General features: G+C 42.6%; 1 protein-coding gene across 2 annotated transcripts; it reads right to left on the bottom strand.

The window, feature by feature from the left end:
* Positions 1-502: 502 nt before the first annotated feature.
* Cbln4 (cerebellin 4 precursor) lies at positions 503-16,149 on the bottom strand. Of its 2 annotated transcripts, XM_074075008.1 has the most exons (4): positions 14,741-16,149; positions 11,670-11,786; positions 10,008-10,143; positions 503-1,595 (listed from the first exon to the last, which is right to left on the bottom strand). In XM_074075008.1, the coding sequence occupies exons 1-4, from the start codon at positions 15,029-15,031 to the stop codon at positions 1,402-1,404; spliced, it is 738 nt and encodes a 245-aa protein (XP_073931109.1). In that variant the 5' UTR covers positions 15,032-16,149; the 3' UTR covers positions 503-1,401. The 2 variants fall into 2 exon arrangements, with proteins under 2 accessions (XP_073931109.1, XP_020009878.1); XM_020154289.2 differs by lacking the exon at positions 503-1,595 and having other exon boundaries at positions 8,853-10,143.
* Between the last annotated feature and the right edge of the window lie 11,507 nt (positions 16,150-27,656).

Consider the following 27,656-nt stretch of genomic DNA (forward strand, 5'->3'; position numbering starts at 1 on the left):
GTCCGAAATTGACAGCATGCCCATTGCAATGAGAAAGAGTTTTGTTTTCCAGGCTTTTGTGAGCTCTCCAGCGTGTGGCTTCCCAGTCCCAGTCTTGCAGAGGGCACAACCTCACATGGGCAGCAAGATGAGGACAGGAGACCCAAGGGACAGAGCACGACTCTGCATCTTCGGGGGCACTGACTTTGTGTTGTTTTTCCTGGAGCACTGAAGATATCTTGAGCACCCCCCAAGGGGCAGCCTGTATATTTAACCTCACAATTAGCAGGCATCTGTGAATATTGAGTGCATTAATCACTGGCTGCCCGGGCCCCCTTCCTGGGCTTTCCTCAAAGCAATTTAAGGCTGGTTCCTATTCAGCAAGAGCTGCAGCATGTGGAAAGCCAGGCAGCCGGGTGTTCTCTCAGGGCTGTTGGTTTGTCTGTCCTAGGGGTTGAGGCCAGGGAACTGATAAGGAGCCTCCTCTCTCCTGCTGTCACTCATAACCAGAGGGGCGGGCGGGCTGGGGAGAGACAGTCACTGATCTTCTGGCAAATGCTGCATTGAGAGGTTCTCTCTTGCATCAGTAACTCCATCAGCTCCAAATGGCTCTTGTTGACAATGCCAGAGCAAATTCTCAGTGTTCTTATCTGGAACTTGGGGCAGACTTTGTAATGAATTTCAAATGAAAAGATGAGTTAAATTCAAATTCTTTTTTTTTTTCCTGCAATGCTGGGATCTAACTAAAACCTTGCACGTGGTAGGCAAGCACTCTGACACTGAGCTATATCTCAGCCCACAGTCAAATTCTTACCTGGGACTGAATGATGGCAAATTTGAAAAGTCTCTCTACCTAGCTGGTCATTGGACTCAACTGGAGAAACTGTGGAACAGGACAAATCTCTGGGCCTACTAAGGCCCTCCTGGAGTGGGCAGGAAGAGTGAGGAGTCCACAGGATGAAGCTTTCTGGGGTTTGTCCCACAGCATCATTGGCAATTTTTAAGCACGTATATATTCATTTGGTAATTCAGAAGCATAAGGAGGAAAAAATAAACCAGTATGAAAATTGTTTAAGCAGATGTGACTTCTTCAGTGACAAACTTAAAGAGTGACACTCACCCATTTGGCTCAAACCTAGTGGCAGCATTACAAGGACAATAGGCAATGAAGAGACATCATTCTTAATTACAATATTAAGAACTATTTCTTCTCATTAAGATGGTGCTTTATGGTTTACAATGGCCCAGCATGTATTGTATTTAAATAATAATTCTCAAATGATATTTTCCCCCATGGTATTGGAAAGAAAAAAATGCAAACTTCCTGCCCTGCCTCCCAGAATTAAAGAGAAAATCTGTGGGTAGAAAAAAAAATATGACATTTTTTATCAAGCATCCCAGGGTTCTTAGGCAAAGGGAAATTTAAAGATAACTAGAGATTCTAACCCTTATGGCCCGCAAGGAAGACAGTACACAGATTACCTGCCCAAGGTCACTCAGAGGTGGACTGGGGACTTTCACTCCTGGCAGTTTTCCAACAGTATCCTGGGAGCAGGCCCCAGAAAATCTTTGTAGCCCTCCCTGCTTCTTCATCCAAGGAACAGAAGATTCAACACCTGCTCAGGGAATGAAAAGGAAGCCAATTCTTCTCTGGCCCAGTGTGAGCCAGGTTCTTCCAGAAGCTCTGTTCCAATGGAAGTAGCTGCATTATACGCTAAAACAAGGGCTCTCCAAGGCACCCCTTGGGGGCTCAGTTCAGCTTCCCTGGATTCCAGCAGGAAGAAGTGAGTCAAGGGCACACAGTGTGGGCATGGCCATGAGTCCAGTAGGGAAGTTGGGGCAATGGGTACTCAGGCATGTGAGGTATGGCTAGGCCTGTGGGCACCTACCATGCCAGCTCCAAGGGTTGGTGACACACCTCACCATGGGGTGAAATGATACACTGATAAAGCAAATACACTTCTTCCTCTCCTGGGTTCTTCTTTTCCTTCCCCATGTTCAAGCAAGTAATCCACTTTCAACTCATCTGCTCAAGAGATATGTGTAACAGAAAGCAAACGTTCCTGCTATCTCCACCGTGATCCACCTGGACCCAGAACCAAAAGTACCCCTCTCAGCCACAGTTCTGAAGACCTCAGAACTATTGTCCAAACCTTTGGGGGAAGGGTCTGGGAGCAAGAATAATTGAGGCAAAATTTTCTACCAGTCAGTTTAAGTGTGTTGTGGGAGTGGGGGTCTTAGAAGCAGACTAAAGTTGAATTATACAAGACTTTTAAGGAGTTGCTTCCCTTTAATCTGCTAAGCTTTTAAGAAGCTGTGCATCACCTCACAACAGTGGGATGATTCACCCCCGTCTCTGCCACCAGTTCTAGGTGCCAATGGAGGGAGGTAGCTTCCTGTGGCCTGGAAGCCAACAGAAACCTACAACCCAGATAGGCTCAAGTGAACCTCCAGGGGCATGAAATCAATTCACCCAGACCTGGGTGCATAGGCCTCATGCCCCCACTTCCCATGGCCAAAGGCACCGTTCAGAAGTCAGATGAAGAACAATACAGTAGCTCCCACCTACCATGGGAGGTGTACCTCCCACAACTGTACCTGGCAGCCCTGTCTTGTTCTTCAACATTTTCACAAAACTTGACCCTGAAAGAACACTGTGGTAAAAGCAGTCAGGAAATGGCTTACTGTAGATGGTTGTTTCAAAACATTCAAATTATGGAGCTCAGTAAATACTAACACTACCACTCTGGATTCAGCCTGCAGAGTTTCAACCCACAAAGCAAAGAGGTGTTTGCCAACAGTTTTGAAACTTAAAGCCAGAAGGGAAGAGCAAACTCAAGGTCAAGAGTGTGGAGCATACAGTAGGTACACAATAAGTGTATGATTGTTTCTTCAGTAAAAGAATGGACATGCTCAGACCCAAAGAGAAGGTTCTTGCCTTATTGCCTTCCTAACAGTATTGGCCTCTAACTCTCAGAAAATTGTAGGTGACCTTGTGATTTGTGGCACTGTGCCAACTTCTTATAGTAAGTGAGGACTTGGTATTTGTTCTCTTTCTCTAATAACCAATTCAGTCAAAAAAGGGGAATCTTGCAAAACAGGACTTTTTAATGTCTCTTATGGTCTCCACATTCCCCTTTATGGATACTTATAAAATACTGTCTTATCATCTCACAAGAAGGAGAAAAGGGCAGAGTCAGAGTCCTGTTTTCCCCTGAGACTAGCCCCAGGCGCATTTGATGTCACTTCTAAATCCTGAGTCCCTTGGTGTCTCTGCTCTGAAAATCTCTCCGAGGACAGAGAAGAAGGCGTGGCTTCCTTCCAAGCTAGGAAAGGGCTTCCTTGAATTACTGGAACGTGGGGCATTCCTCTCCCTGGAGAGGACTTACTGGACTCTTTCAGCAACATTTCTTTCTTTCCAATCAGCCGAGCCAAGAAATAGAAGGGCAGAATCTAGCACAACGTCTGACGCCGCCCATGGTTCAGAAAGTCGCTCTAATGAAGAGAGCTAGAGTCTTTGCTGGTGAGGCAGCATCCCTCTGCCTGCAGAGAACTGACCTTGACCCTCAGAAAGACAGAAGGGAGAAAAAAAAACAACACCTAAACCAAACCAGAATCCATTTCACTCTCTTCCACTAAATCATCATGTCAGATATCAGCAAAGTTTTATCACTCATTTTTTCCTGTTTTTTTTTTTTTTTGGTTGAGTTTGTTTTTTACCTTTATACACTATTTTTCTGATCAAATGTTTCTTATGTTAGCATTTGCTCCATTCATTTTTTTACATTGGCGGGGGAATCATAACAGTTTTTCACCATGGTGTTAAAAATACTAACAAAGTAGAAGCTAAGTTATTTTAAAAGAAACACTTATGACTGTTTATATATATATTTAGACAGCTAAGGAAACAGAACCTAGAAGAAAATAGACTTGTGCTACTCACAGGTAAAGAAAATACAAAAAATAATCAAAACCCCTTTATTTTGGGAGCCCATCACTCAGACTGGACGTCATTACTGGGGAAACAGGGCGATGTCCAGTGAGGACAGTGGGCCAGAGAGTATAAAGTAATGAAGAGATTTCCTTGTACAGCTCAGGCCTGGAGACACCATCCGACCTGAGTGTACAGTGCAGACGTGTTCCTTCATTGCTTTGTGAATGGCAACAGTCCTCCTTCCAGTGTGGGGACGCCCTGCCCAGGAGACACAGCAAATCACTTCCACACACACCGCAGCCTGTTCCCACATTAATGTTCTTTAATTTCTGGGTGCACATGCCGCACGTTACTCCCACCCCAAAGTGGGCCCCATGGCTTCTTCATGCTTTTTCACATTCCCCCCTTTTCGGAAAAGCCATGAACAAAACTTCAGAATGATTCTCCCAGCTGGACAGGTCATTTTAAGCCACTTTTTCCTCTTGTCATAATGACTTTTAAAAAGTTGTGGAAATAGCTACCGACTCTGCATTAATTTTCCTTCTTCCTATCATTGATTATACTTTGACATCAGAGTTTAAACATGACAAAAATGGAAAAACAGCAGGGAAAGAGAGACCTGCTTTTCTCACCCTAAGCCATGAGTGCAGGGGTCTTAGTTCCCCAGGTTGCTGCCAGATCAAGTCCCTCTAGGATTTCCTTGACATTCTCAGTGTTTAGAATTCCAAATATATGTTCTCAAGATAACTGACTGGGAAATGAAAACTCCCAAAGCTCAGCACCTAGAATAATGTGCTTTCTCATGTAAGTATCAATAATTGCACCCGAAAAATATTAGGAAAGTCCGCTTTCTGCCTTTGTATGAATTTTCAACATCCCGCCTGGCCACCAAGACTGCTGATATCATCGATTCATCTCAGTATATTCTCTCTGTCTCTCTCTGTCTCTGTCTCTCTCTCCTCTCTCTCTCTCTCTCTCTCTCTCTCTCTCTCTCTCTCTCTCTCTCTCTCTCTCTCTCTCTTTCACACACACACACACACACTCACTAAGCAATGTCCTCTGAGGCCAAGTGTCAAGGGTACTCAGACAGAGGCACTGCCATCTCAAGGGGAGCACTTTAGTCTCAAAGAAAGTGAGGATTTGCAGGTGACTTACCTCTGTCTTCAGGCCATCTCTCCTCTAGGCAAAATCTTCCTGCAGTCCTGCTTTGTGCATGCGGGAGGATCTCCTGGAGCCCTGCCTCACAGAAAAGAGTGCTTTGCTGACCCTCAGTAAGGCCTGAGGCCCAGAGCCTCTGCTCACTGGAGTAAAGTCATCACACTTAGCCCCATTTAGACTCGAATTCCTGAAGCACTGAAAGAACAAGCCCTGCACCTGCATGGCCCAAGGACAGGGCTCACTGAGGTCTTTGTTAGTCTGCACCTGCCTGATGCCCAGCTCAGGTGGTTCCATTGCAGGTGGTCTTTGGGTTTTATATAAAGACAGTGCTTCATGAACTTTGGGGTGCCAAAAACTCATGATGGGAGCAGAAAATCTTATTAAAATGTGGATTCCAATTTAGTCTATCTGTGTTGTCTCAACTCCACCTGGGGTTTCTAACAACCCCCAGACGGTGTGGATGCTACAGTACTCTGACCAACTGAGTAGCAAGGCTTTAGGAATGGTGGTGGCAGAAGTCCTTGCTATTGATCGTGTAGTCCCCGGTCAGCAGCATCAACAAACAGAGAGGCTGTTACGATGCAGACTCTCAGGCCCCACCCAGCCCAGCTGCACCAGACTCTGCTGTCAGATGATTCGTACACATGTAAACTGACACAGAACTTCAAGGTCAAAGACACAAAGAAGTTCTTTTCTGTCAGAAAGGTCAGGGTAGCAAAAAAAAAAAATCCTTTTGAGCCTAAGATATCAGAAATCCACAATAAGGCCTTATTAGAGGAGATCAAGAGCAAGCAACCCATTCAGAAGTCAGGCTCCTCAATTCCAAGCCCCTCTACTAAAGAGAATCATTTTGTTCTAGAGTTCAATGTTGCTAGCTCCAGAGCTCTGAAGCAGACAGCAAATGTAAGTCCTCACCTCTCTGTTCCCATTACTTTTCATAACCATTAGGTTAATGACTCTGGGGACCTTACTATGCCCAATGGGCCACCAATCCTCAGGGGATGTATGGTTTATACAGTGCTGGTGGATGGGTAAAACCTAGGCCTCTCCATCAGAATACAAGTTGAAACCATAACTATAGCGGATGGCTATTGCTCCTTGAGAAGAGTAGGGTTTTGTTTGATATTTAGGGAAATCTGATATTTTTGTTTTGTTTTGTTTTGTTTTTGTGGCACGGGGGTTTGAACTCAGAGCCTCACACTTGTTGGGCAGGAGTTCTTACCACTTGAGCCATTCTGCCAGCTATTTAGGGAAATCTGAAAAAAGGAGATGTCACCACTCCTATAAACACAGAATCTGTGACCCATAACAAGGATGATTGAATTGGTATCAGTTAGTTAAAATACTTACTACAAAATTTAAAGTAGGTGTCAATCATCAGCGGCTCATACCTCTAATCCTAGCTACTTGGGAGGCTGAGATTGGGAGGACTGTGGTTCAAGACCAGCCCAGAGAAATAGTTCATGAGACCACAATTCCAAAATAACCAGAGCAATGGGTACTGAAGGTGTGGCTCAAGCGGTAGAGCGCCTGGTTTGCAAGAGCAAAGCCCTGAGTTCAAACCCCAATCCTACCCAAAAAAAACGTACTTGCTAGAAAGTAGCGGCTTATAGAAAACATGAAGCCATTCAGGTTGCTGGAAACCAGAGGAAATAAGGAAACAAACTTAACTCAAAAAAATAAAAAATAAAAGAATTTTCAAAATGTAACTAGATAAAGTCTAACAATCTAGGGTCATGGTAAGTACCTCAAAGCCACTGGAACCAGCGAGCTCCTAAGCACATACCACTGCCTTCCCTTTCTTTTCCATGAGCTTCTGTCAGAAGGAAACTGCTTGCTACAGATAATTGTTTGCATTTGTTGATCAACAGATCAAGGAACAGCCAAAGGAGAGAGGAACCATCTAGGAAGGGGTAGAGACTGGCATGAATGAATACAGATAGGGCCAATGCAAATATTGTGCTCAATTAGCATTTTTGTGGATTTAGAAATTTCTGAAGACAATTTTCAAGTCATAGAAAACACAGGGAACATCTGACTCTGTTTCTGGAACTACTTCTGACACCGTGCCTCCTGCTCTTCCACCTACTCCATCTACCCCAGCTCAACTTCCCTCTGTTCCTCGCGCCAATGTCAATTTCCTCTACACGCCTATTTGTTGCTCTGCCTGTGTTAGGGCTTTAAATTGTAGTCCTCCTACAGTAATCACAGTAGTAATCACAGACCTTGGATGAGATCCTACTGTGCTCCAGGCACTTCACAACTACTTCTTATTTACAAATAAAATAACTAAAGCTTGGAGAGGTGAACAGGGTCACAGAAATGGCAAGTAAAGGGTGCAAGACTCCTTTTTACATCCATCCAAAATCCACACTCTTCCAGTCAAATCGTCCATCCTGTTACTTTTGCTGTGCTGTGCCACGCCAATATTATTTTCTGGCCAGTGGGGGTGGGGGATGTAGCTCTTACTTCTTTGAACCTAGTTAGGATGAGTATCTGAGGCTGTCAGTCTGATGTCATCTCTTCCATTTAGGGTTCACTATCACAGGTACCCTCCAACATTTGATAGCTATGGCCTTGGGACTTTTCAAATAGACTTTCTCTTGAGGGTTTCAAATGGGTTTTGCATCTCAAAATATGAACATTAATGCTTTGGAATTAAAGCTAAGACCTTTGTCAATGCACTCTGATGTTCAGAAGAACCAACAAAAATAAGGGTAAGCCTAAAAGCACATTTATGAAAGACCTTTCTACATTGATCTGTCTTGATAATCAGCTCACTTCCCTGTGTAATCATGGTATTCTTGACCATTTTGCCAAAATACTGACGGATAATAGATCTATTCAAGTATGATTTCTCCTGCTGTCCTGTATAGACACAAACTTTGAATCTGTTAGAGCAGGTTCATTTAGAGAGGATTCCTCCAGCATTCGGAAGAAAGCTGCCTTTGTCATCTCTCTGTGCAATACTAGCTTTTTAAGTTAAAATCAAGATCATTGACTGAAAGCCAGCTGGGGTTGACTTGTATCAAGGATCTGTTGGCAACACTTCCAGATAATTCTTTTTGGGGAAAGAAGTGAGTCTTCCTAGGGACTTCTTAGTAGGAGATTAATCACCATTGTGCTGGAAGCCTGCATGTGTCTCCCTGAAACATCTTTACTGTTGTCGCAAATTACAAAAGGGCCCCTGCCCCAAAAATTGTTGTACTTGACTACAGACCAGAAGGTTGGGCCAAATCTCAAACAAGAAGCATAATAACAATCCCTCCTTCAAAGGAGTTTTGTCTTCTAGTGTGAGAATAAAGCAGGACTTTTCCCCAAGTCTTCAGTTTGAAAATATTGGTCTTTATACTCATCACCGCTCATTCACACACTGAGCCCCCTGGTGATAGTTTAGGGGATTTTTTTTTTTAACAGCTTCCTTGCAAGTTCTTCTGAAAGAAGAGTTTACGAAGTTCATTGATTCTCTTTTGGCAAACTTGCAGCTCCTGGATTTGGGCAGATTAAACACAATAAAGATTTCCTATACCAACTCAGAAGACATCGCCTGAAAATTCAAAAAGGTTTTTTTAAGCTCCAGGAAAAAAAAAAAGAAACAAGAGGGACAGAGTGGGGGAGGGAGGGAAGGAGGAAGAAAGGGAGGGAGGGAGGGAAGAAGGGAGGAAGGAAGGAAGGAAGGGGGGAAGGAAAGAAGGGGGGAGGAAGGGAGAGAGAGGAAGGAAGAGGGGGAGGAAATCATGTAAAATACGTTCCCAAAACCAAAAGAACAAAACAATTCAACTAACATATATTAAGCTTTATTCTATAACAGAGACATAAATAATTTTATGAATTCATATGACCTATACAAAAGACAAAATAAGATATTGCACTAAATTTAGTCATGGGATATTTGGATTTAATGCTAGCTAAACAGATGAATGTATACAAGGTGAGGAGTTAAGGCAAAACCAGATGATACTTCAAACACAACAGAAGGTTTGAAAAATAGGTATAATTAAAAACAGGGCATCCCACCTCCAGCTAATAAAGTAGTCATGTCTAAGGGAAAAATCCCTTTCGTTTTTTAATAAAGTGGTTATTATCAATCATGTTAATTAAAGTTGAGCGATAAAGTATAAAGTTTCCCGTGGAGGAGAGCTCTTTTGTGAGGTGTGGATCTCGAGTACTTAGGATTCAGGTAAATTGTCAGATTTATGATCTATTTTCCTATTAGAAAATATAATTTGGAAAATATGACTCTTTCACATATATAATTAAAATACAACTATGAAGCATTCTTTTTTTCTTTTTCTTTTTCTTTTTTTTTTGAGGGAAGTCATGTTGGTGATCTCATAGTCAAGATAAATTTTCAGGCGAGCCATCCATGGCCCTATTTATAGAGCAAACACAATGCCAGCCACTGAGGAATGACTCCCAGGTACATAAGAGAACAAAACAAACTAATTGCAAAGGAATAAAAGCAGCAAGTGTGGTCAATATGTCAACATGGTGTACAGTTCTTTGGCGGCAACACACTAACCCATTGCCAGTCTTCTGACAATAAATAAACAAAATCTGCATCTGTAATGAATTCAGTAATTCCAGGAAGTTAAATTAGAACAAACCTCGACACAGCTTTTGATGTTACATTTAAGCATAGATATGTATGATCTGCTTTGAGCCCCAATCCAAATATATTGAAATACACACACGCACACACACAAAAAAAAAAATCTGTGAAACTTCGTGTTGGTTCAGACAGGTAAAGAATCCTTAAAGAGAATCCATGTTCACCCATGAGAAACCAATAAAAGATATCAATCCAATGATGAAAAATGATCTTCCAATAATTCAGGGGTGGGCCGCCCCTCACTTCATGGAGAAATCAAATTCTATAGGGGAAACACCAGAAAGCCAGAGAACGTGGAATACTGCCAGCCTCCAACCAAGTTACCTTTCTCCAGTTTTAGGTAAACCTTATCTTCTTTGTCCAGATAGAGTAGGACTCCATTGGTGGCAGCTTCACGAGTAACATCTTTGTCCCCAGCAAATGCAGATATTACTGGTTTTCCATTCAACATCAAGTTAACCTAGAAGGAAAAAAAAATCACTGAAAAGCTCTCTTTAAAGTCAAAACATTTGCCATGGATACAAAGAGATGACTAAGTTCACCAACCTGGATGTTCACATATTTTACCCCTATCTTTCCAAACTAGCCAATTGTGGAGTCAGACTTAGTAAGTTAAGTGTTGATTACTTTGATTTCACTCATAGATGTTTCCTTAAATTCATACAAAAACAAAATGCCATCCAGAGAGAAACCTAGTCATGTAAAAACTGGCTTCCCTTCAGAATGTAAATTAAGCTTACTACTTTGCTGACCTCCAGTCCACAGCAATCCATTGGTAATGAAGACTTGTGGCTTCCCAGTGCCCTGACAAACCCAGACACAGCCAGATTCTGTCAATGTTCTTTCAGATTTTAGGGTAAGATGCATAGCACTGAAGATCATTTGCAATAACAAAGTGTGTATGTGTTGATTTTTTCTGTCTTCCCTGATAAGAAATGTATATTAAAAATAACAATGACCACTACCACTGGAGATCTTAGTGATGAGTAATTAGCAAAGAATCAACTCAAAATTTTATTAACTTTTCTCCATTCTATAAATTTGAATTTACTGTGTCAAATATTACAAGGTTTCTATATATTGGAGCTTGGAAAAAGTTTTTGCATGGAAGTAAATTTGTGTGCTAGATATTTATTCCTCTTAGGTTAAAATTAATATTGAGTAAATTAAGTCTGAGACCTAGCAATTGATCCATTCACTAGGATACATCAAAGAGGCAGGTGGGTGTGTAATCTACCAATCAGACAGACACAATGCATAATATAAATACTGAACATAAGATAAATGGTGTCCTAGAATTTCACAGGCGTATCAGGATTATACACTATTCACATATTTTAATACTTTAGGAAGTATCTCCTTTGTAACGTCTGAGTATAAGATCAAGCCCATTACCTTAGAAAGCACAACCTTAGTTAACCATGTAACTACAACTGGTAAAATTCATTAGCACCAGAGTAACCATGGATGAAGGAAATCTGAAGCAGAGCACATTCTTTTTTAAAAAGTACTGTGAACAGTTAACTCTCCTTCATAGGCTTATTTTTAACAGTAAGCATAATTTTTACAGTGATAGCAAATTTGTTTTACTCATTTCTGATGCACTTGTAAAAGCTCTCCTAGTTTCATAAGCTTTTTTCTTGACATGTTCAAATAATTTTTGTACATGTATTAAATGAAATATCAAAATCTTCTCAAGGGATTTGTGTCACTGACTTTTTGTCACACCACATTGTTTAAATGTTTTGTTGTGATCAAACTGATAGCATCAATTGTTTGTTTTTCTACATTTTTTTGACACATGCTTTAATGGATTTTAGAAAGAAAAAATTGGAGATTAACTACTTTAAAAGTAAAGTATAAAGACAGATTTTTTTGTTGTTGTTTTACAGTGAAAGCACATCTTTGAATAAAGACTTAAATACGTAACCCACTAAAGATAAACACAGTTTGGGGAGTAGAGACAGGATGGGTCAAAACACATACCTGGATTGTTTGGCTCTGGTAGACTTTAATTACATGAAAACTGAAACTGTAAATTCCTTTCCTTGGTGCTACAAAGACAGACTCCAACGTGAAAAAATTACCCACATTAACTAGGATCTACAAATAAAAATAATAAATAACAGTTAATTATAATATTTTCTTTTGTAAGAAAATAAGTTTCCTTTCTCCCCTTCCTTCTTTGCTTTCTTTCATCCTTCCTTCTCTCTTCCCTCTGTCCTTTCCTTCTTCTTCCCTTCCTTCCTCCCTCCCTTTCTTTCATCCTTCTTTCCTTCCTTCATTTCTTCCTTTCTCAACAACTAGCTTTAGAAACCATAGAGAATAAAATATGTATTTCTATTTCTTTCCTCTTACGTGACTTGGAAAATGGACTTGTATACTGGAAGGTTCTTCTGTCTTTTAAATGGTATAGGAAAAAAACAGAGTAAGTTTTGTATTCATGTCTGCAGTCTCCAGCAAAGTCTGATGGCTGTGGAAACGCCTAGGGAATCTTCCAGGCTTTATATATAACATGAGCTTGGGCTTGAGAGTCAAACGAAAGGCATATGCCATGTATCTACATTCCTACTATCCATAGGCCTTGGCAATATCCAGAAGTGATGTTGCCACGCCAGCCAATCCATATCCATGGGCTCTCTGCAGTCATCCCTGGACATATCTCACAGAGGCATGGGTACCCCTCCACCTCGTGACACACTGCATGACACCGAACAGCGGGTGCACAAAGTGATATGAATGTCTAGCCCTTCCCAGAGCCTCGCCAGCACTCTCCTAAGATCCATGTCCACTTTTTCATTTCTGTGGCATCTAAGCCTTAATTATAATATTTTGGCAATGAGTCAGCCCTTGCTGGCTGCCAAAGAGTAGAGCATGAATAAGACAGATAGTGAAATAGGCGGCCTTTTCATGTTCCTCTCAGTGTCATGCATTATCTTCCTATCAATCACCTACTCTTCATTTAAAGTTCAAGGATCAAAAATGAAAAGCAAAATTAAGCACTGTTTCCAAGAAAGCGACAATGCAGTTTGTATTCCAAAATGCTCTCCATGGTTCTTCTATTATTAAATTATCTGTGAATTTCAGTAAGTGACTTCTTAAGCTAAATTTGCAATGTCACATAGGTAAGTCTCTTCCTAAGAGGAAAAAAAAAAAAAGAGAGAATGGGGAAGGCAATAAAATAAGGGTTTCTTTCTTGTCTCTCCAAGAAATAAATTTGTAAGTGGCATTCAAAAAAGTCAGACACAGATATGTTTCCTATATATCAATGGTAGTCTGCTATTATCTTTGTAAACATTGCCTTCTTGTCAAAATTAATACATTTTAAGCCCCTTACATCATTTCCTCAAAGTGCACTATTACCTCTAAGCAACACACCAGAATGGCAGGGCAGTCAGACAGATGTGCCAGCTCAACCCTGCCTCAAAATACATACACATATGTGATTTTTGCTGAGATTCTGCCTTATTCCCAGTAAGCATCAGATTTCTGTTCTCTGACCTGATGATGGATGGCTTTTCAACATCAAGTCACCAGCTGTGCAATAATCCCCATCAGAGCCTGTATGAACAATTTTTTCAAGCACATTCAAGGTGCTTAGCGGGAACTTCCTGATTCAGATATAAGTAGTAAAATTCATTAGCAATAATGGAAACGGCTGATTAGTGTTGACTACACAAGAAGCCGATGTTGACTCTACATAGTAATTGGAGCATCCAGGCACATCAAATGTATAACTGAATGTGTCTTGTTGTCTCTAAGATGCATAGCTCCCGGAACACAGGAATAAACCTTTCTCCTTTCCTAATTGAAGGAAGGTCATTGAAAAGAATGCCCCATACAGAGGACAGGGCAATGCCCACAGTATTCCAACATTTAATGAATGCATTGAAATGCAAACCAGGGGTGGTGCTAGACATTATTTCCATCACAGTGGAAAATAGGGCATCAAAACCCCAAAGGGGCTACTTAACTCATTTAAAAATTACAGCTATCCCATAGCAAGCCCCCTGAGAGGCATCCCCTGTCTTTGGCCAGATGGAGCGAACATTACCAAGGAAAATTAAGTAAGAAGTACAAATGTCACCTCACACCTTCCCTGGCACAGCCTGCAGCCTTAGGACTGTGAACTATGACTTCAGAATTTAAAAGACTGTGGGCGCTGTTGGGATTGGAATTCAAACGCAGGTGCCAGTTTTCTTCCTCAGGATGCTGTGCGACAGCTCAGAGGATGTCCTGGGGTTTCTCATCAAGCCAAACCACAGAGCACCACATCTCTAAACAGAAGCTGCAGCTTTCATCAATTCTGCCCCCACCCCCTACCTGCCTCCTCAAAGTCTGTGGTTCCCTGTGAATTTACAGTTCTCTAAAAGGACTGGAGCCCAGGAAAGAGGACCCATCTCCCCAGCGCTTCCCCACTCGACCTTCGCGCCCAATTCCTTTCTCTCCCTCCTGGACAACTTTTCTCTGAGTGGAAGGGCTGTCTGCCTACTCCAGGGCAGGAGCAGCCGCGCCGGGACCCTGCCTGGGGGCCTTGGCCACTGAACCAGGAGGTGAGATCTGATTCCGCCCTCCTCCCCGCACTCCCCGATTTCTGCAGGGTGTAGGGTCCTGGAGCTTTCTTTGGAAAGAAGCTTTCCCACCTGGAGAATCAAGTCAAACATGTATCCAGCGAGGGCCCCACAGGAAAGCCTTGGCGGCACCTGCAGGGAACCAAGCTCTGACTAAAAGACTGGGGTGTCCAGGGAGCTTATTCCCAGCTCCTGCTGACCTGTTGCTGTGAAACTTGTCCTGATCTCTCGCCGCTCGCCTCTGAGCTCCCAAGCCTCCCCCACCACACAGGCAGCCTCTGTTAGAGACCAGGAGGGGATGGGGGCCGGGGTTGCGGCGAGATGGGAAACAGCAGAAGTTTCAGGCTTAGGCATATATGGGGAGACGGGTTTCTAAACGACCCCCCACATTCCAGTCAGACAAGCTGAGCCTGAGCAGGCAGCTCCGATCTGAGATGCCCGGAGACCGCCCACCCCCTCGGTGCCCTGCATCCCATGGGGTCTGACCTGATCGAAGTATATGATTCTCGTCTTGTTGCTCATCTCGGATGGCTCGTGGTTGGTGCTCCGCACCGCCGAGAAGGCCACCTTGGAGTTGGCCGCCCGGACCGATATCCCCAGAGGGGAAGAAGAGGAGCCCTTGGAGTCTGTGGCCGGGTTCGAGTCGCACACCACCAGACATTTGCCCTCCAGCACGATGGGCTCAGTGTCGTTCTGCGCCCACACAGGCAGCCCCCGCAGCATGAGGACCAGCAGAACGGCCCGCACCACGGACAGCGCCGGGAGCGCGGAGCCCATGGTGAGCTGCGTGGGCAGCCACAGCCGGCTGGCGCTTCTGCTAGCCGGCGTCGCCTCCTACCCCGGGATCCCGGAGCTCAGGAAGATGCCAGTGGCTAGGTCGACAGCGCTGCAGGAACGGCAGCGGCGGTGCGCACACTTCCACCAATTCTGTGGCTTGAAGTCAAAGTCTCCCCCCGAGCTGTCTCACTAGCTCTATTACCTTTGTCCTTTAAGGAGCTCATGCAGAACCCCCTACCCTACCCTCCTCCTCCGCTCGAAATCAGTCCTGCCTGGGGCTTCTGCACCCCACCCTTGTTCCTAGATATCTAAGAGTCCCCAAACCTTCACGATCACACCTCAAAGCAAAAAATAAAAAATAAAAAAATATTAATTCTCACTCCAAACCCAAGCACTCCCAAGGAACAGAAGAGACAGAGGGGACTCAATGAGAAGCCACAAGGGTGGTAGGTGCCAAAAGGTGCGGGAGTCGGTCCTGTACGAGTCTGGCTTGCGCAGGGACGAATTACAGAAGCAGGTGTTCCCTGGACTGGGAAGACCGCGAGGCTGTGTTCATGGCCAAGATGCTAGCGACTCCCACTTTCGCTTGTCAAAATTATTTCCCAAAGCTTGGTGTCACTCCGACGTAGGCAGGCAGCGGCCAGCCCGGTCCTCCATACGCGGGACCGGTTCCAGAGTCCAGGATGGCTGGGCAGGCGGGGTCTTTCCTTTCCTGGTTCCGGCCCGGCACGCAACTTTCTCCTTGCGCAGCCGGAGAGCGCGAAGCTGGCACACGCGCGCTATTTATAGGAGCGCAGAGGCCAGCTGGGGTTGGCTTACTGCTCAACCCGCGGCTCTCAGAAAGGGGGGAGAAGGCGTCCGGTGACCCCCGCCAGGCAGCTCTTGCCTGACGTTTAATGCACCCCGGAACTAGTGGGTGGCACAGCACTGCTGGTTAGCAAGGTCCGAGGCCACTCAGCCCCCGGAAAGCACACATTGCGGAGCTTGTGTGCGCAGAGAGGCGCACGCAGCCCTGCGCTTACCCCTGCTCCGGCGGCTGCTCGCCCCCTTCTCAGTCCCAGCCCTCGGAGGGAGCTGTGGCTCCCCTCGCTCTCTCGAGCGCGGGACTCCGCCGCCGAGCGCCCGACTCCGCCGCCGAGCGCCCTCCGAATGGAGCGCTGCACTGCCAGTCCCGGTTACTGAGATGGATGGGCCGCCGCGGGTCCGCGCGGCACGATGCCCAGAACCTGAGGACCCGCTGGCGTGCCCACCGCTCCTGGCCGGGAGCCGGTCCCACACAGCCCTCGGCCTTGAGAAGCTCAGGAAAGTCTTGGGGCAATCCAGGGCCTGTGGGGGCGGCTGGAAGGAGGTGCCTGATTCCTTCCTTCCGCTCAGGGAAGATGTGCCTCTGAAGCTGCAGGGGCGCGCCTTTCCACTCACGCAGCAAATCCACCCCAGCAAGGCCAGACAAAGATGAGACAGAGTCAACTCAGCCAGAATAGGTCTTCATGAACCACATTACCCCTTTAAAAAAAAAAAATTCACACCACCTGACAATAAAGCACCTCTCTCCAGGTTTGATGATGGGCCTCCCTCTCCCCTGTGCACCCCATTACCATCTTGACCTGGGATTGACAAAAGTATCTTTCTCTTCTGCAGGCACCGCAGGAAATGGCTTGTCTCTGTGATGAGCTACGTGAACTTGGCCAAGTCAGTTACCCTCTCTGAGAGGGCGCCACCCTATTCCCTTAAGTACCTATGGCTTTTTAGTTCCATGGTGATTTAGGGTCATGGCGGTGCCTCTCAAAATTCCTTTTGACTTCCAGCTGTAGGAGGGCAGGCACGGTAACTTCAATCTAAACATTCCTTTCAACAGCATCAGCCATTGGGAGCGCTTCCAATTATATTGACTACTTTTTCATTGAAAGAATGTTTATTGTGCTGTGCCCTTGGGACAGGCAGCTCCTCATTCTTTGCTGACTGAAAAGCATCCTTCTTAACATGACATTCAAATCCCTCCACAACAGAAGCCAGCTGTGAATCTTCAGCCTTGTCCCCTCATAAGCTCTTCCAAGAGGGGTATCAGTCCATAAGCACCACACTGCAATTCCAATTGCTAAAATAGGAGACACGTCTATAGTTGGTCATTCCTGGCCCCATCACCCTATAAACTTGCAACTAAAGATTTGATACCTTGTACCATATGAGTGTCAGTTCTGAGTGGGAGATGCTAACTCCATGCTATTTGTTATAATATTGAACGTCACTGGTCTAACTTGTAACCAAACAGATGAATTGGTCAGTGCTTTTGGAAGATGGCAGTAATCTACCCAGCTGTGATGCCCCACCCCAAGACCCACATAGCCTTCAACTCCAGTCCTCTCTGCACTTGGTAATCTCGGCTTTCACCACTGTCCTCCTGAATGGCAGCTGTATTTCACTAGATGTTGCGTTTTGAAGGTAGATACCCATGGAATTGGATTCCTCTTTCCTCCTTTAGAAGTAGCACTCAGCCTGCCTTGTCCAAGACAGCTGCTCAGTAACTGTCTTAGGCTGTTCCATTCCAAGCTGAGAGGAGTTTGAGGGGGAAAAAAACTCTGTTGACACAGAACTATTCAATAAGCTGACTTCCCCAACACCCAACATATTCTCTTTGCAACCTTTTCTTCTCCAGGTATTTCCTTTCTACAAGGACTCGGGGGTGGGGGGGGCGTAGGATAACAGTACTGTGGTTTGAACTCAGGGCTTTGTGCTTGCTAGGCAGGTGGTCTGCTTCTTGAGCCATGCCATCAGCCAAAAGAGCTCATGTTTCTCTCCTATTTCTCTCATTGAAAGTATCCATTTGTACTCCCTACATCTAGCAATGACCATATTAGAGACTCAATAATTGAAAGAGATATGACTGAATACTTCAAAATAGAAAGTTACCAGTCAGGCATCTTATAGTATAAACCGGTTTAATTGAGTCCCTCCCAGTAACATTTAAATTCAAAGCCTTCTGGGTAATTTGGGATGAAATCTTTGTTCCTTACTAGAGGACATTCTGCTAAGCAGGGTGACATGAAGATGTAAGACACCACATTTTCTGTGGTCTCCCGGTAAGAGATATTGTGAATCACAGAGTCCTGTCTTTTCCCACCACAGCTGACTGAACAGGGATAGTCTCCAGGCCCTAGAACTGTCAATCCATTTGATATCAGAAGTTCATTACTTGTAGGACCCCACATGGCCAGAAGGGTTGGGACTTCTAGATTTTCTGTCTGGGATCTGAATGAGGCACTGGATGGATTACAGGAAGCACTGGGTGCTGCAGAAGCAGGTCTGTAGTCTCCCAAACTGGTACAGCCACTTAGAAAGTTCCTGGAAGCTCACACCGAGCATGCTGGAAGATTGGGAGCACTGACCACTCTGGAGAACAGAGGCCACTCCTGGAGGCTGAGGACCTCAAGAGATGGGAGAGGGAATAAAAGAATCAGACCTGACTCTCCAGTTCCAATCTCTTAATTACATGAGGTCCAGCAGCCCTTTTTCTAACCTTAGGCTTCCTGAGATCCTCCTATATGCTTCAATAAAATCCACTTCATTGAGCTACTTTTAGTAACCTGTTCTTTGTCATCCAAAATCTTCATTAGAACAGTTTTCCCCAAATCGTACCACAAGAGGTCTTGCATCTCCTGCTAAAAGACACTAACAAATCCCATCTCCTATCTGTGGAAAATGCTTTTGAACATTAGGGAAAGGAGTCATTCCTTGCACTTCAGCCTGTTCTCCAGCTCCAGCATCCCCAAAAGGAAAGAACCAGGATCAGGTTCAACTTTCCCTCCAGCTACAGGATAAGTCTGTTTCTTTTTTTCTTTCCAGTAATATGCTATTAGAAAACCTGACTGTGACCCAAATGTTCCCCTTTTCTGAGATCTCCAGATTGTGTTTGATGCCCAATGATTTTTTTTTTGTTAGACCTTTAGAGGTGAGGAAAGAATGCATTTTGCTTCTCTGCAGTTGGGCTCAACTTCAAAGTAAATTAGAATCTGAACTGATCTTACATAGGAAAGGTACTCCTGTGTCAGGAAAATCAACCAGTGCTTGTCCAACCATCCCTAAGAGAAATCAAGTTTCAAGCAAGCCAAGACGGTGAATTATCCATGAACAATTTTCTGCTTCTGAGGAAGCTCTCCCTAAGAAGGCAAAGACAGACACACAGGGCTGAATAAAAGAAGACTCCATGCATCACGTAGCAGAGACAGCCCCAAGTCGGGTGGGCAGAAAGTAGAAAATCAAGAGAGAGCAAGCAGTAAGGCTCACATCATGGCCAAATGAAGGTCCACTGACTCGCTTAATTACCCTTTTCTCTCTTCAGCTATGTCTCTCAACCCAAGCAAATGCTTTTTTTTTTTGAGGGCGAGTAAGTAACTCAGAAGAAAAAGTCTTGTGAACCACCAATAAATGGGCAACAAAAAGTTACAGAATTTCTTCCAGACTCCTGGAGAGAGCCAAATGACAGACTCATTTCCTATGAAGATGTTATTGTAAGGAAAACTAAGTGAATGATTTTAAAATCTTTTAAATTTGCTTTAGAATTTATAAATTCTTTCAAGACAGTTCCTTTACATAGTTTCTTCCCCTCACTGTGTTGACCGATGAGATACATGTCTAGAGTGACATTGAACCATAAAGTGTCTTAATTATGATTGCACAAGACTTTGACTCCCCTTTTGGTCTGCCCATAATATCCTTTGCTTGCCTCAGTCATTATTTTCATCACAATTTTTAAGTTAATGATTTCTTTGTTGTGTTTTCTATGGATGATTAACTCCTGGGGAGCACAGGATTTAGCAGAGAGTAAGGATAAATAAATAAATGGTTACTGAAAAAGAAACTAATGATCATATTTCTTATAGCAAAAACAAAAATCACATTAAACTCTCTCTAAGTATGAGAGGAAAAGCAAAATCTTTCAGATATCTGGAGGAGTTAAAATGTTTAGTCTACCCTTAGTTATGAAGAATGGAAGCATAAAGGGGATACATAGGAAGGACCCCGCCTCACAGAACCCATGGACAGAGCTGAACCATGCAACTACAGAAACCTTGGTGATAACCAAAATTCATTATTCATCTTCCCTCCATTCATCCTCCCTTCTCCCTCTCCCCTCCCCTCCCCTTACCCGGTCCCTTGGAATATCTCCATTATTCTTTTTCTCACTGCAATCTACCATTCCTTGAGAACCACATGATGGAAAATGGCAATAGACACCTCCAAATTTCACACATAAGAGATCCATCCATCCAAATGATACCACAAAATCCCAAAGAAGAGACTCTGAGTCCCATCTGGCTTCAGATGCCCAACCCTTACCAATCATCTTGGCTGGAGACACAGAACTACATCACATATGACTGATTCCCCTGCAGCAAGAAATACAGAAAACCAGGGCAGGGCTGAGGAGAGTCCTGAAAAGGTGGCACATGCAGTGTGTGATGAAGTAGAAAACAGAAAGATACAGATCCAACTTGAATTGCTTGATTTTGCATCCATACCCATTAGTGTGTACAAATATTTTATGTTCCAATAAATGAGGTAAAATATGAAAAGCTAGATAGCAAATGGTCAACTTTAGATGAGTGGAATGGAAAGAAAGGAAACACTATTTTACTTCAAATATTTGTTACTTGAATGATCACAGCAATCATCTAGTACATTGTTATACACATTTAAAATAAATTTATAAAAAAGGAAAGGGTTGCTGGGTGAATCATCCAATGCTATTACATTAGCGTTTTTATACATCATTTAAAACTCATAGATTGGAAAGAAAAGGAACTAACATTCTTTTTCAATAGTGGCATTGGTTGGACAACCATTTCCCTTCTTTGCTATATTGATCCAACTCACCAATATAAGATCATTCACTCAATGTTTAGGAAGACTTCGTTAAGCTCATGAGTGACATCAAAATTACTGATTGTATTTCAGACTCAACTGAGCACTTTATGTAACAGGTTAGCACCCACGGAAGCCCTAGCTCCGTGTCAGTGTATGCTATCTGCCCAGTCCCTCTCTGTTTCTGTTGCAGAGACAAAGAGGGACTGAATGCACAGTCCAAACCAATGAAGCCTATGTGTGAGAATTACCTGAGGCTTACTACACTCTCTGACCCAACTCTGAGATGATGGCTCTATCCATGCACTGGGAATGTGTTTTATTAACTAGCCCCAATGTGAACCTGAAGCTGTGACTATGTAGATATCACTAGTGAGAGGCATCTACCAAGAGTCCATCTGATAGGCCTGAGGTTAAAAAGGGAGTTTTCAAGGTCAGCTTTACTCCTTACTAGCTTTAGAACCATGACCATGGGCAAGTTACAACCTTTCCTTCAGCAAGAAGACTGCAATCATAAAAATAATACTTGGTGTCTGGCTTGCTCAGAGGATTGAATGGAGAAATATAAGCAGGACACTAAGCATAGTCCTTGGCACACAGAATATACTAATTAAGTGTAGCCATTATGATCACTAATTTATGGACTCTACTAATGACTAAAAGTAAGCATCCCACAGTATCCCACATCAAGGCCCATTATTGTTAGAATGCAGTAACTGCAACTTAATCTCCCAGACACTGCAATGGGGGAGAAGGAAGCCTGCTCAAGTGTAAGGGTCAGGGTTTAGATACTCAGACAATAATCAAAGCCAAGTATATGAATGCCTGTAATTCTGCATAGCTGAAGCTCTTGAATAAAGCTAAGGCACCAGGTAGGTTTATGAGCTCCCTGAGGGAATGGATAAAGGGTTTAGTTCTTTTTCTGTTTTTCTTCTCCATTCTCTTAATCACTGGTTCTCATCTGAAAGAACCATTGAGCAGGAGTAGACAGATTCTCCAGAACAGACATTATAATGGTGAGAACAGCTGGTCAAAAATCCCCATCAGAGCAGCAGAAAGATCCAGAAAGGCAGGTGGGAATGGGAGATGCTAGGCAGTGATTAAATACTCAGGGACACTCTAGGCAGAGGTGTCTTAGGAGCTGGTATTCTGACAATTTATTCTGCAGCTGGAGGATCTTGGACAATTTCAATTTTCCTGATTTTAGCAGTGCATGTTCGGGGGGTAAAAAAGAAAACCAGCTTCCACCCAGTAGGTAGCTCTCCTCACCAGTACTGTCAATGAACTTTGGTCCACAGCAAGCATAAGATGGAAGCATGAATCTGCAGCCATGGCCTCTCTGGTATGAGCATCACCGTCTGCCATTCTAGTGCTTAAAGAGAAGTATTTTCCTTCACCATGGCCAGGAAAAGCAAGCCAACAACATAATCTGATATTCAGCTGAAGAAACAGCAATCTGTTTTGACTCTGAAAGAAAAATTGGCTGTAATGAGCTCCCTGAGAGCCAGCATGACAGCACCCAAGGAAAGAACCTCCAAAGGCTTTTCAAGGGTAAGTATGACTCTGGACAACTTTTCCCTTGTGCACTTGCTTTAGAACTAACCCTGGAATACAGTGAAACTCAAAACATGCTCTTTTGTTTAGTTGGGGGAAATCTCAATGATCATAACTTCTCTCATTTGATTAGCACCACTCTAGTGAGAGGGAGCCTTATCATCTCCACTGTACAGGTGAAGAGATGGAGCCTCTGAGAGGCTGCTGCCCAAGAGCCCTCCACTACTAGAAGCAGGGTTGGATTTGATGTAGGACACCTGTCCTCATGTGCAAAAACCTTCTCCCAGACCACACAACAAAACTGAAATTAAAATGTAAGGGGCTTCTAACATGTTCAGAACTATTAATTTGTCAGCTCATGACATCAAACATGAAAACTAAAGTTTTGGTAGAGGAAGGCAACAGGTTTGCATCACAGACTTTTTAATAAAGGCTACTGACCATAAAACAAGGTGGGGAATATATAGATATATATATCATATATACATGTATGTTAAAATAAATAGTATATTAATATATACATAATTAGATGATAAGTAGTTAAATCCTTTATGACTTGTAGCTCACTGTTTTTTCACTCATCTTGCTTGCTGGAGCAAGTTACAAAGTTACACTCATTTCTCTTGTTACTTAACGAAAAATCTTTTCTCTACCACACTGTAAGCTCCATGAGGGCAGAGATGAGCTGATGCTCACTCATCATAATTGACTGCCCAGAAGAGTTCCTGGCACACAGTACTAGCAACATGAAATGTGTGTTGAAGTAATGAATAAAGTATTATGGTATAGACTGTAACTTTGGCTACATTTTCTGAGTGTATTTCCAACTATAATACTAGATTGCTTCAAAAATTAACTTACATTTTCTCTAATTCTCACTAATTATTTATGATATGTAATAAGCCATCCTTCTTTACTTGGAAATTTAATATGATTCTGGAAAAAGTGCTGTAAGTAGCCCTTTCTTTCCCCAGACACCCATTTTCACAGCTGTTCCTTGTTTTCACATTCTACATGCTGGGTTATGAGTATCTCAGTTTTGGCCAGGCTACCAGCTCAGCTTCTTTCTTATCCACCAGTGGGGTTATAAGAATAGCTCTTCTTCACTAGGTTATAGGCTCAGTGAAGCAAAACCTGCCTTGCATTGTCCTTTGCTGCTAACTGGAAACCTGTAGGATTTCATAAGCAAATCCAAGATGGTGGGCCTCTGAATCCATTGGTTTCTAGCTTTTTCATCTGGCCAAGACCCTCCTGAATGACAAAAAACATGCCAACTAACTGGACTTTCTTGGCCATCTGTCTGTTGGCTAAATAACTCATCTTGGATGGATCAACTCATCACTTAGGCAGCTGGTGTTTTGAAGACTGACTGAGATGAACCATTTCTGGTGTGGGGCCAATATTTTCTCCCCACCTTTAAATTTTTTTTAAATTAAAGAACAAGTTCTTTATAAGGAAAAAGTAGAGGAAAACAATTGAGGAAATAGATGGACTGAGCTTTAGAGCAAAAGCTTTCTAAGGCATGAGTCATTTTTTCATTGCTACTCTCTTTGGCTATAGTTTATTATCTCCCCTTCTTCCTCTAGTTTTCTTCTTCTTTTCTGCCCCTCTTCCTTTATTTTTTCCTAAAGTTCGTTGTGTTATACATCATCCCATCAATATTTAGCTAGGATCAGGGGAGAGTATACTCACATCTCCTCAGGGGTGTGGTGACACTTGCTGGGTTTTGTTGTTGTTGTTGCAAAAACTTGAACTCCTTATGTCTGGGGACTCTTCCTTCTCAGAAAGTAGGACCATCACCCATCAAAGAAGCTTAAAGTCCATATGTTTGTTTTCCAGCTTCCCTTGCAGCTAGGGGGGTAAGCATATGACCTAAGCTCTGCAAATCAACCACACCCTCCTCCAAGACTGAATATGCTTTAATATACTTTCCTTTCACTGAAATTTGTCAGAGTCTACTTTTAATGTTTGCAAATATGGGTCCAAATAGGTTGTGACACCAATAAGGGCTCAAAAATGGGTGACACCAAGAGAAAATAACTGAAAAGATGAAGCATCACTCCTCCTTTCCTGCAGGGGCTGTTGATAAAACTTGTACATCATGAACCCAGTATTGGCACATTTTTTACTTTCAATAGGAAGATAAATTCAGGATTTTTTTTCCCTTTTAACAAAATCCCTGTTTAAGAAGCATTTCAGGGTATTTATAGCAGAGAGATTTCTTTGTAATAGCTTCTTGTGTCCCACTTGAGCTCTACATCTTACAATGATTCAGTCACCTCTCAGCTCTACCATAAAATTCTCAGAGACCAGGATGGTCTAAATGGAAAGTAGCACATGCTAACTGCACACCACCATAACTGTCCATCTGGTCAAATTCACCCAGCCAATCAAAACACTGGGAATCAGGAAAACTCTCCAGCCGCTGACAGTACCTCTATCTCAGGGAAAAACCCAAGTCATCACCTGATTTTGCTGCTTTCAGTTTAGGATGCCTTACTCTCATACAGACAAGGCCTTGTGGTTTAGTATCACAATCTCACAGGTCAGTCTTAGGATGCCACTTGTCATTGACAGGAACGGGAAAAGAGTCTTGACCTTTTCAGCTTAGAAAGTGGGAGATTATTCTTCCTCTCACAAAGACTCATGAGATGTTTTATGACACATTCCCACATCTCTCCCCAAAACAGAAGGTACTAATGCCAGATGCCAAAAAGAGCCACACATCCTCACTCCACAGCCTTGTCTGGCATTTTTACTGTTCTTCTTCATGGTACCCTACTTCACACACAGGTCTCGTTTTCATTTTCAGTCCTCATTCCCTTGTGCCTGTAAGCCTAAGAAGAATCAGACAATATATACCAAAAAATAAACTGTGATTCCTTAAGAATTTGAGTGCAAAAAAAATTAGTACAGGAACCAGAGGGGAATGAAGAAAATAGATACTCAGATCCAGACTCCAACAAAATGAAGATAAACTATGCCAAAGGACCCAAAGAAGCCCACAAGAATTTAAAAGAAGACATACTACAAGTACTCAATGAGAATTTTATAGAGATAATACTGGATAGGGTCAACCAAAATGTACAGGAGACACTCAAGAAATTCCAAGACAACAAAAATAGAGAATTTGAAAAAGCAAAAGAAGAAATAAAGGAAACCATAGAAGCACTGTATAAACACCAAAGTGAAACAGAGAACATGAAGAATAAACAGATAAATGAAGTCAGGACAAAAATAGACAACATTAAAGAGGAAACCACCCAGGATATGGAAAACCTCAGAAAAAAGAACGAAACAGAACTACAAAACAAAAGGAAAGGCCAATCCAGCAAAATAGAACAAACAGAAGACAGAATCTCAGAACTTGAAGATGAAATGGTAATTAAAGGAAAAACCAAAGAACTATTAATTAAACAACTCAAGACCTGTGAAAAGAACTCACTGACTCCATCAAAAGACAAAACTTGAGAATCATGGGCATGGAAGAAGGAGAAGAGGTGCAAGCAAAGGGAATGCATAATATATTCAACAAAAAAAAATGGAAAATTTCCCAAATCTAGAGAAAGATATTCCCATACAGATGCAAGAGGCCTCCAGGACACCAAACAGACCAGATCAAAATAGAACTACTCCATGACATATCATCATTAAAACAAGTTCAGAAACTAAGGAAAGAATATTGAAGGCTGTAAGAGAGAAAAAACAAGTAACATACAAAGGTAAACCCATCAAAATCACAGCAGACTTCTCAACAGAAACATTAAAAGCAAGAAGAGCATGGGGTGAGATCTTCCGGGCACTGAATGAAAATAACTTCAATCCCAGGATACTCTACCCAGCAAAACTATCATTCAAAATAGATGGAGCAATAAAAGTCTTCCATGATAAGCAGAAAGTAAAACAATATGTGACCACAAAGCTACCACTACAAAAGACTCTGCAAGGGATTCTGCACACAGAAAGTGAAACCCAACTTAACTGTGAAAAGACAGGCAGCACCAAACCACAGGAAAAGAAAAAGCAAGACAGTAGAAAGTAACCTCAACTTAGGTACACACAATCAAACCTTCAAACAACTAAGACAACTAAATGACAGGAATCACCACATACTTATCAGTACTAACACTTAATGTTAATGGACTTAATTCACCCATCAAAAGGCACCGCTTGATGAAATGGATTAAAAAGGAAGATCCAACAATTTGTTGCTTACAGGAGACCCATATCACTGACAGAAATAAGCATAGGCTTAGGATGAAAGGCTGGAAGAAGACTAACTGAGCCAATGGCCCCCGAAAACAGGCAGTAGTAGGAATACGTATCTCTGACAAAGTAGACTTCAAACCTACATTGATCAAATGAGATAAAGAAGGACATTCCATACTAATAAAAGGGGAAATAGACCAAAGGGAAATAATAACCATCAACCTGTATGCAGCCAATGTCAACACACCCAATTTCATCAAACATACCCTGAAAGACCTAAAAGCATATATTAACGCCAACACAGTGGTTGTGGGAGACTTTAACACCCCATTATTATCAATAGATAGTTCATCCAAACAAAAAATCAATAAAGAAATCCAAGATCTAAAATATATAATAGATCAAATGGACCTAGTTGATGTCTACAGAACATTTCATCCAACTTCTACACAATATACATTCTTCTCAGCAGCCCATGGAACCTTCTCCAAAATAGATCATATCCTAGGGCACAAAGCAAGCTTCAGCAAATATAAGAAAATAGAAATTATACCATGTATTCTATCTGATCACAATGCAATAAAACTAGAACTCAACAACAAAAGTAAAGACAAAAAACATGCAAACAGCTGGAAACTGCATAACTCATTACTTAATGAACAATGAATCATCGATGAAATAAAAGAGGAAATTAAAAAGTTTCTGGAAGTCAATGAAAATGAAAACACAACCTACCGGGACCTATGGAACACAGCTAAGGCAGTCCTGAGAGGAAAGTTTATAGCCATGAGTGCATATATTAAAAAGATTGAAAGATCCCAAATCAATGACCTAATGATACATCTCAAACTCAAAGAATAAACAAGAAAAAGCAAATCCCAAAACAAATAGAAGGAGAGAAATAATAAAAATAAAAGCTGAAATCAATGAAATAGAAACCAAAAAAACAATACAAAGAATTAATGAAACAAAAAGTTCGTTCTTTGAAAAAATAAGCAAGATC

This window comes from Castor canadensis, chromosome 5 (genome assembly GCF_047511655.1).
Source record: "Castor canadensis chromosome 5, mCasCan1.hap1v2, whole genome shotgun sequence".
NCBI classification, from domain to species: Eukaryota; Metazoa; Chordata; class Mammalia; order Rodentia; family Castoridae; genus Castor; species Castor canadensis.

Coding starts and splice junctions, on each gene's coding strand:
- Cbln4 (XM_074075008.1), bottom strand. CDS start 15,031: ATGGGCTCCGCGCTCCCGGCGCTGTCCGTGGTGCGGGCCGTTCTGCTG. Junction 11,787..14,740: donor GAATCATATACTTCGATCAG/GTCAGACCCCAT, acceptor TTTTATTTGTAG/ATCCTAGTTAATGTGGGTAA. Junction 10,144..11,669: donor ACCAGAGCCAAACAATCCAG/GTATGTGTTTTG, acceptor TTTTCCTTCTAG/GTTAACTTGATGTTGAATGG.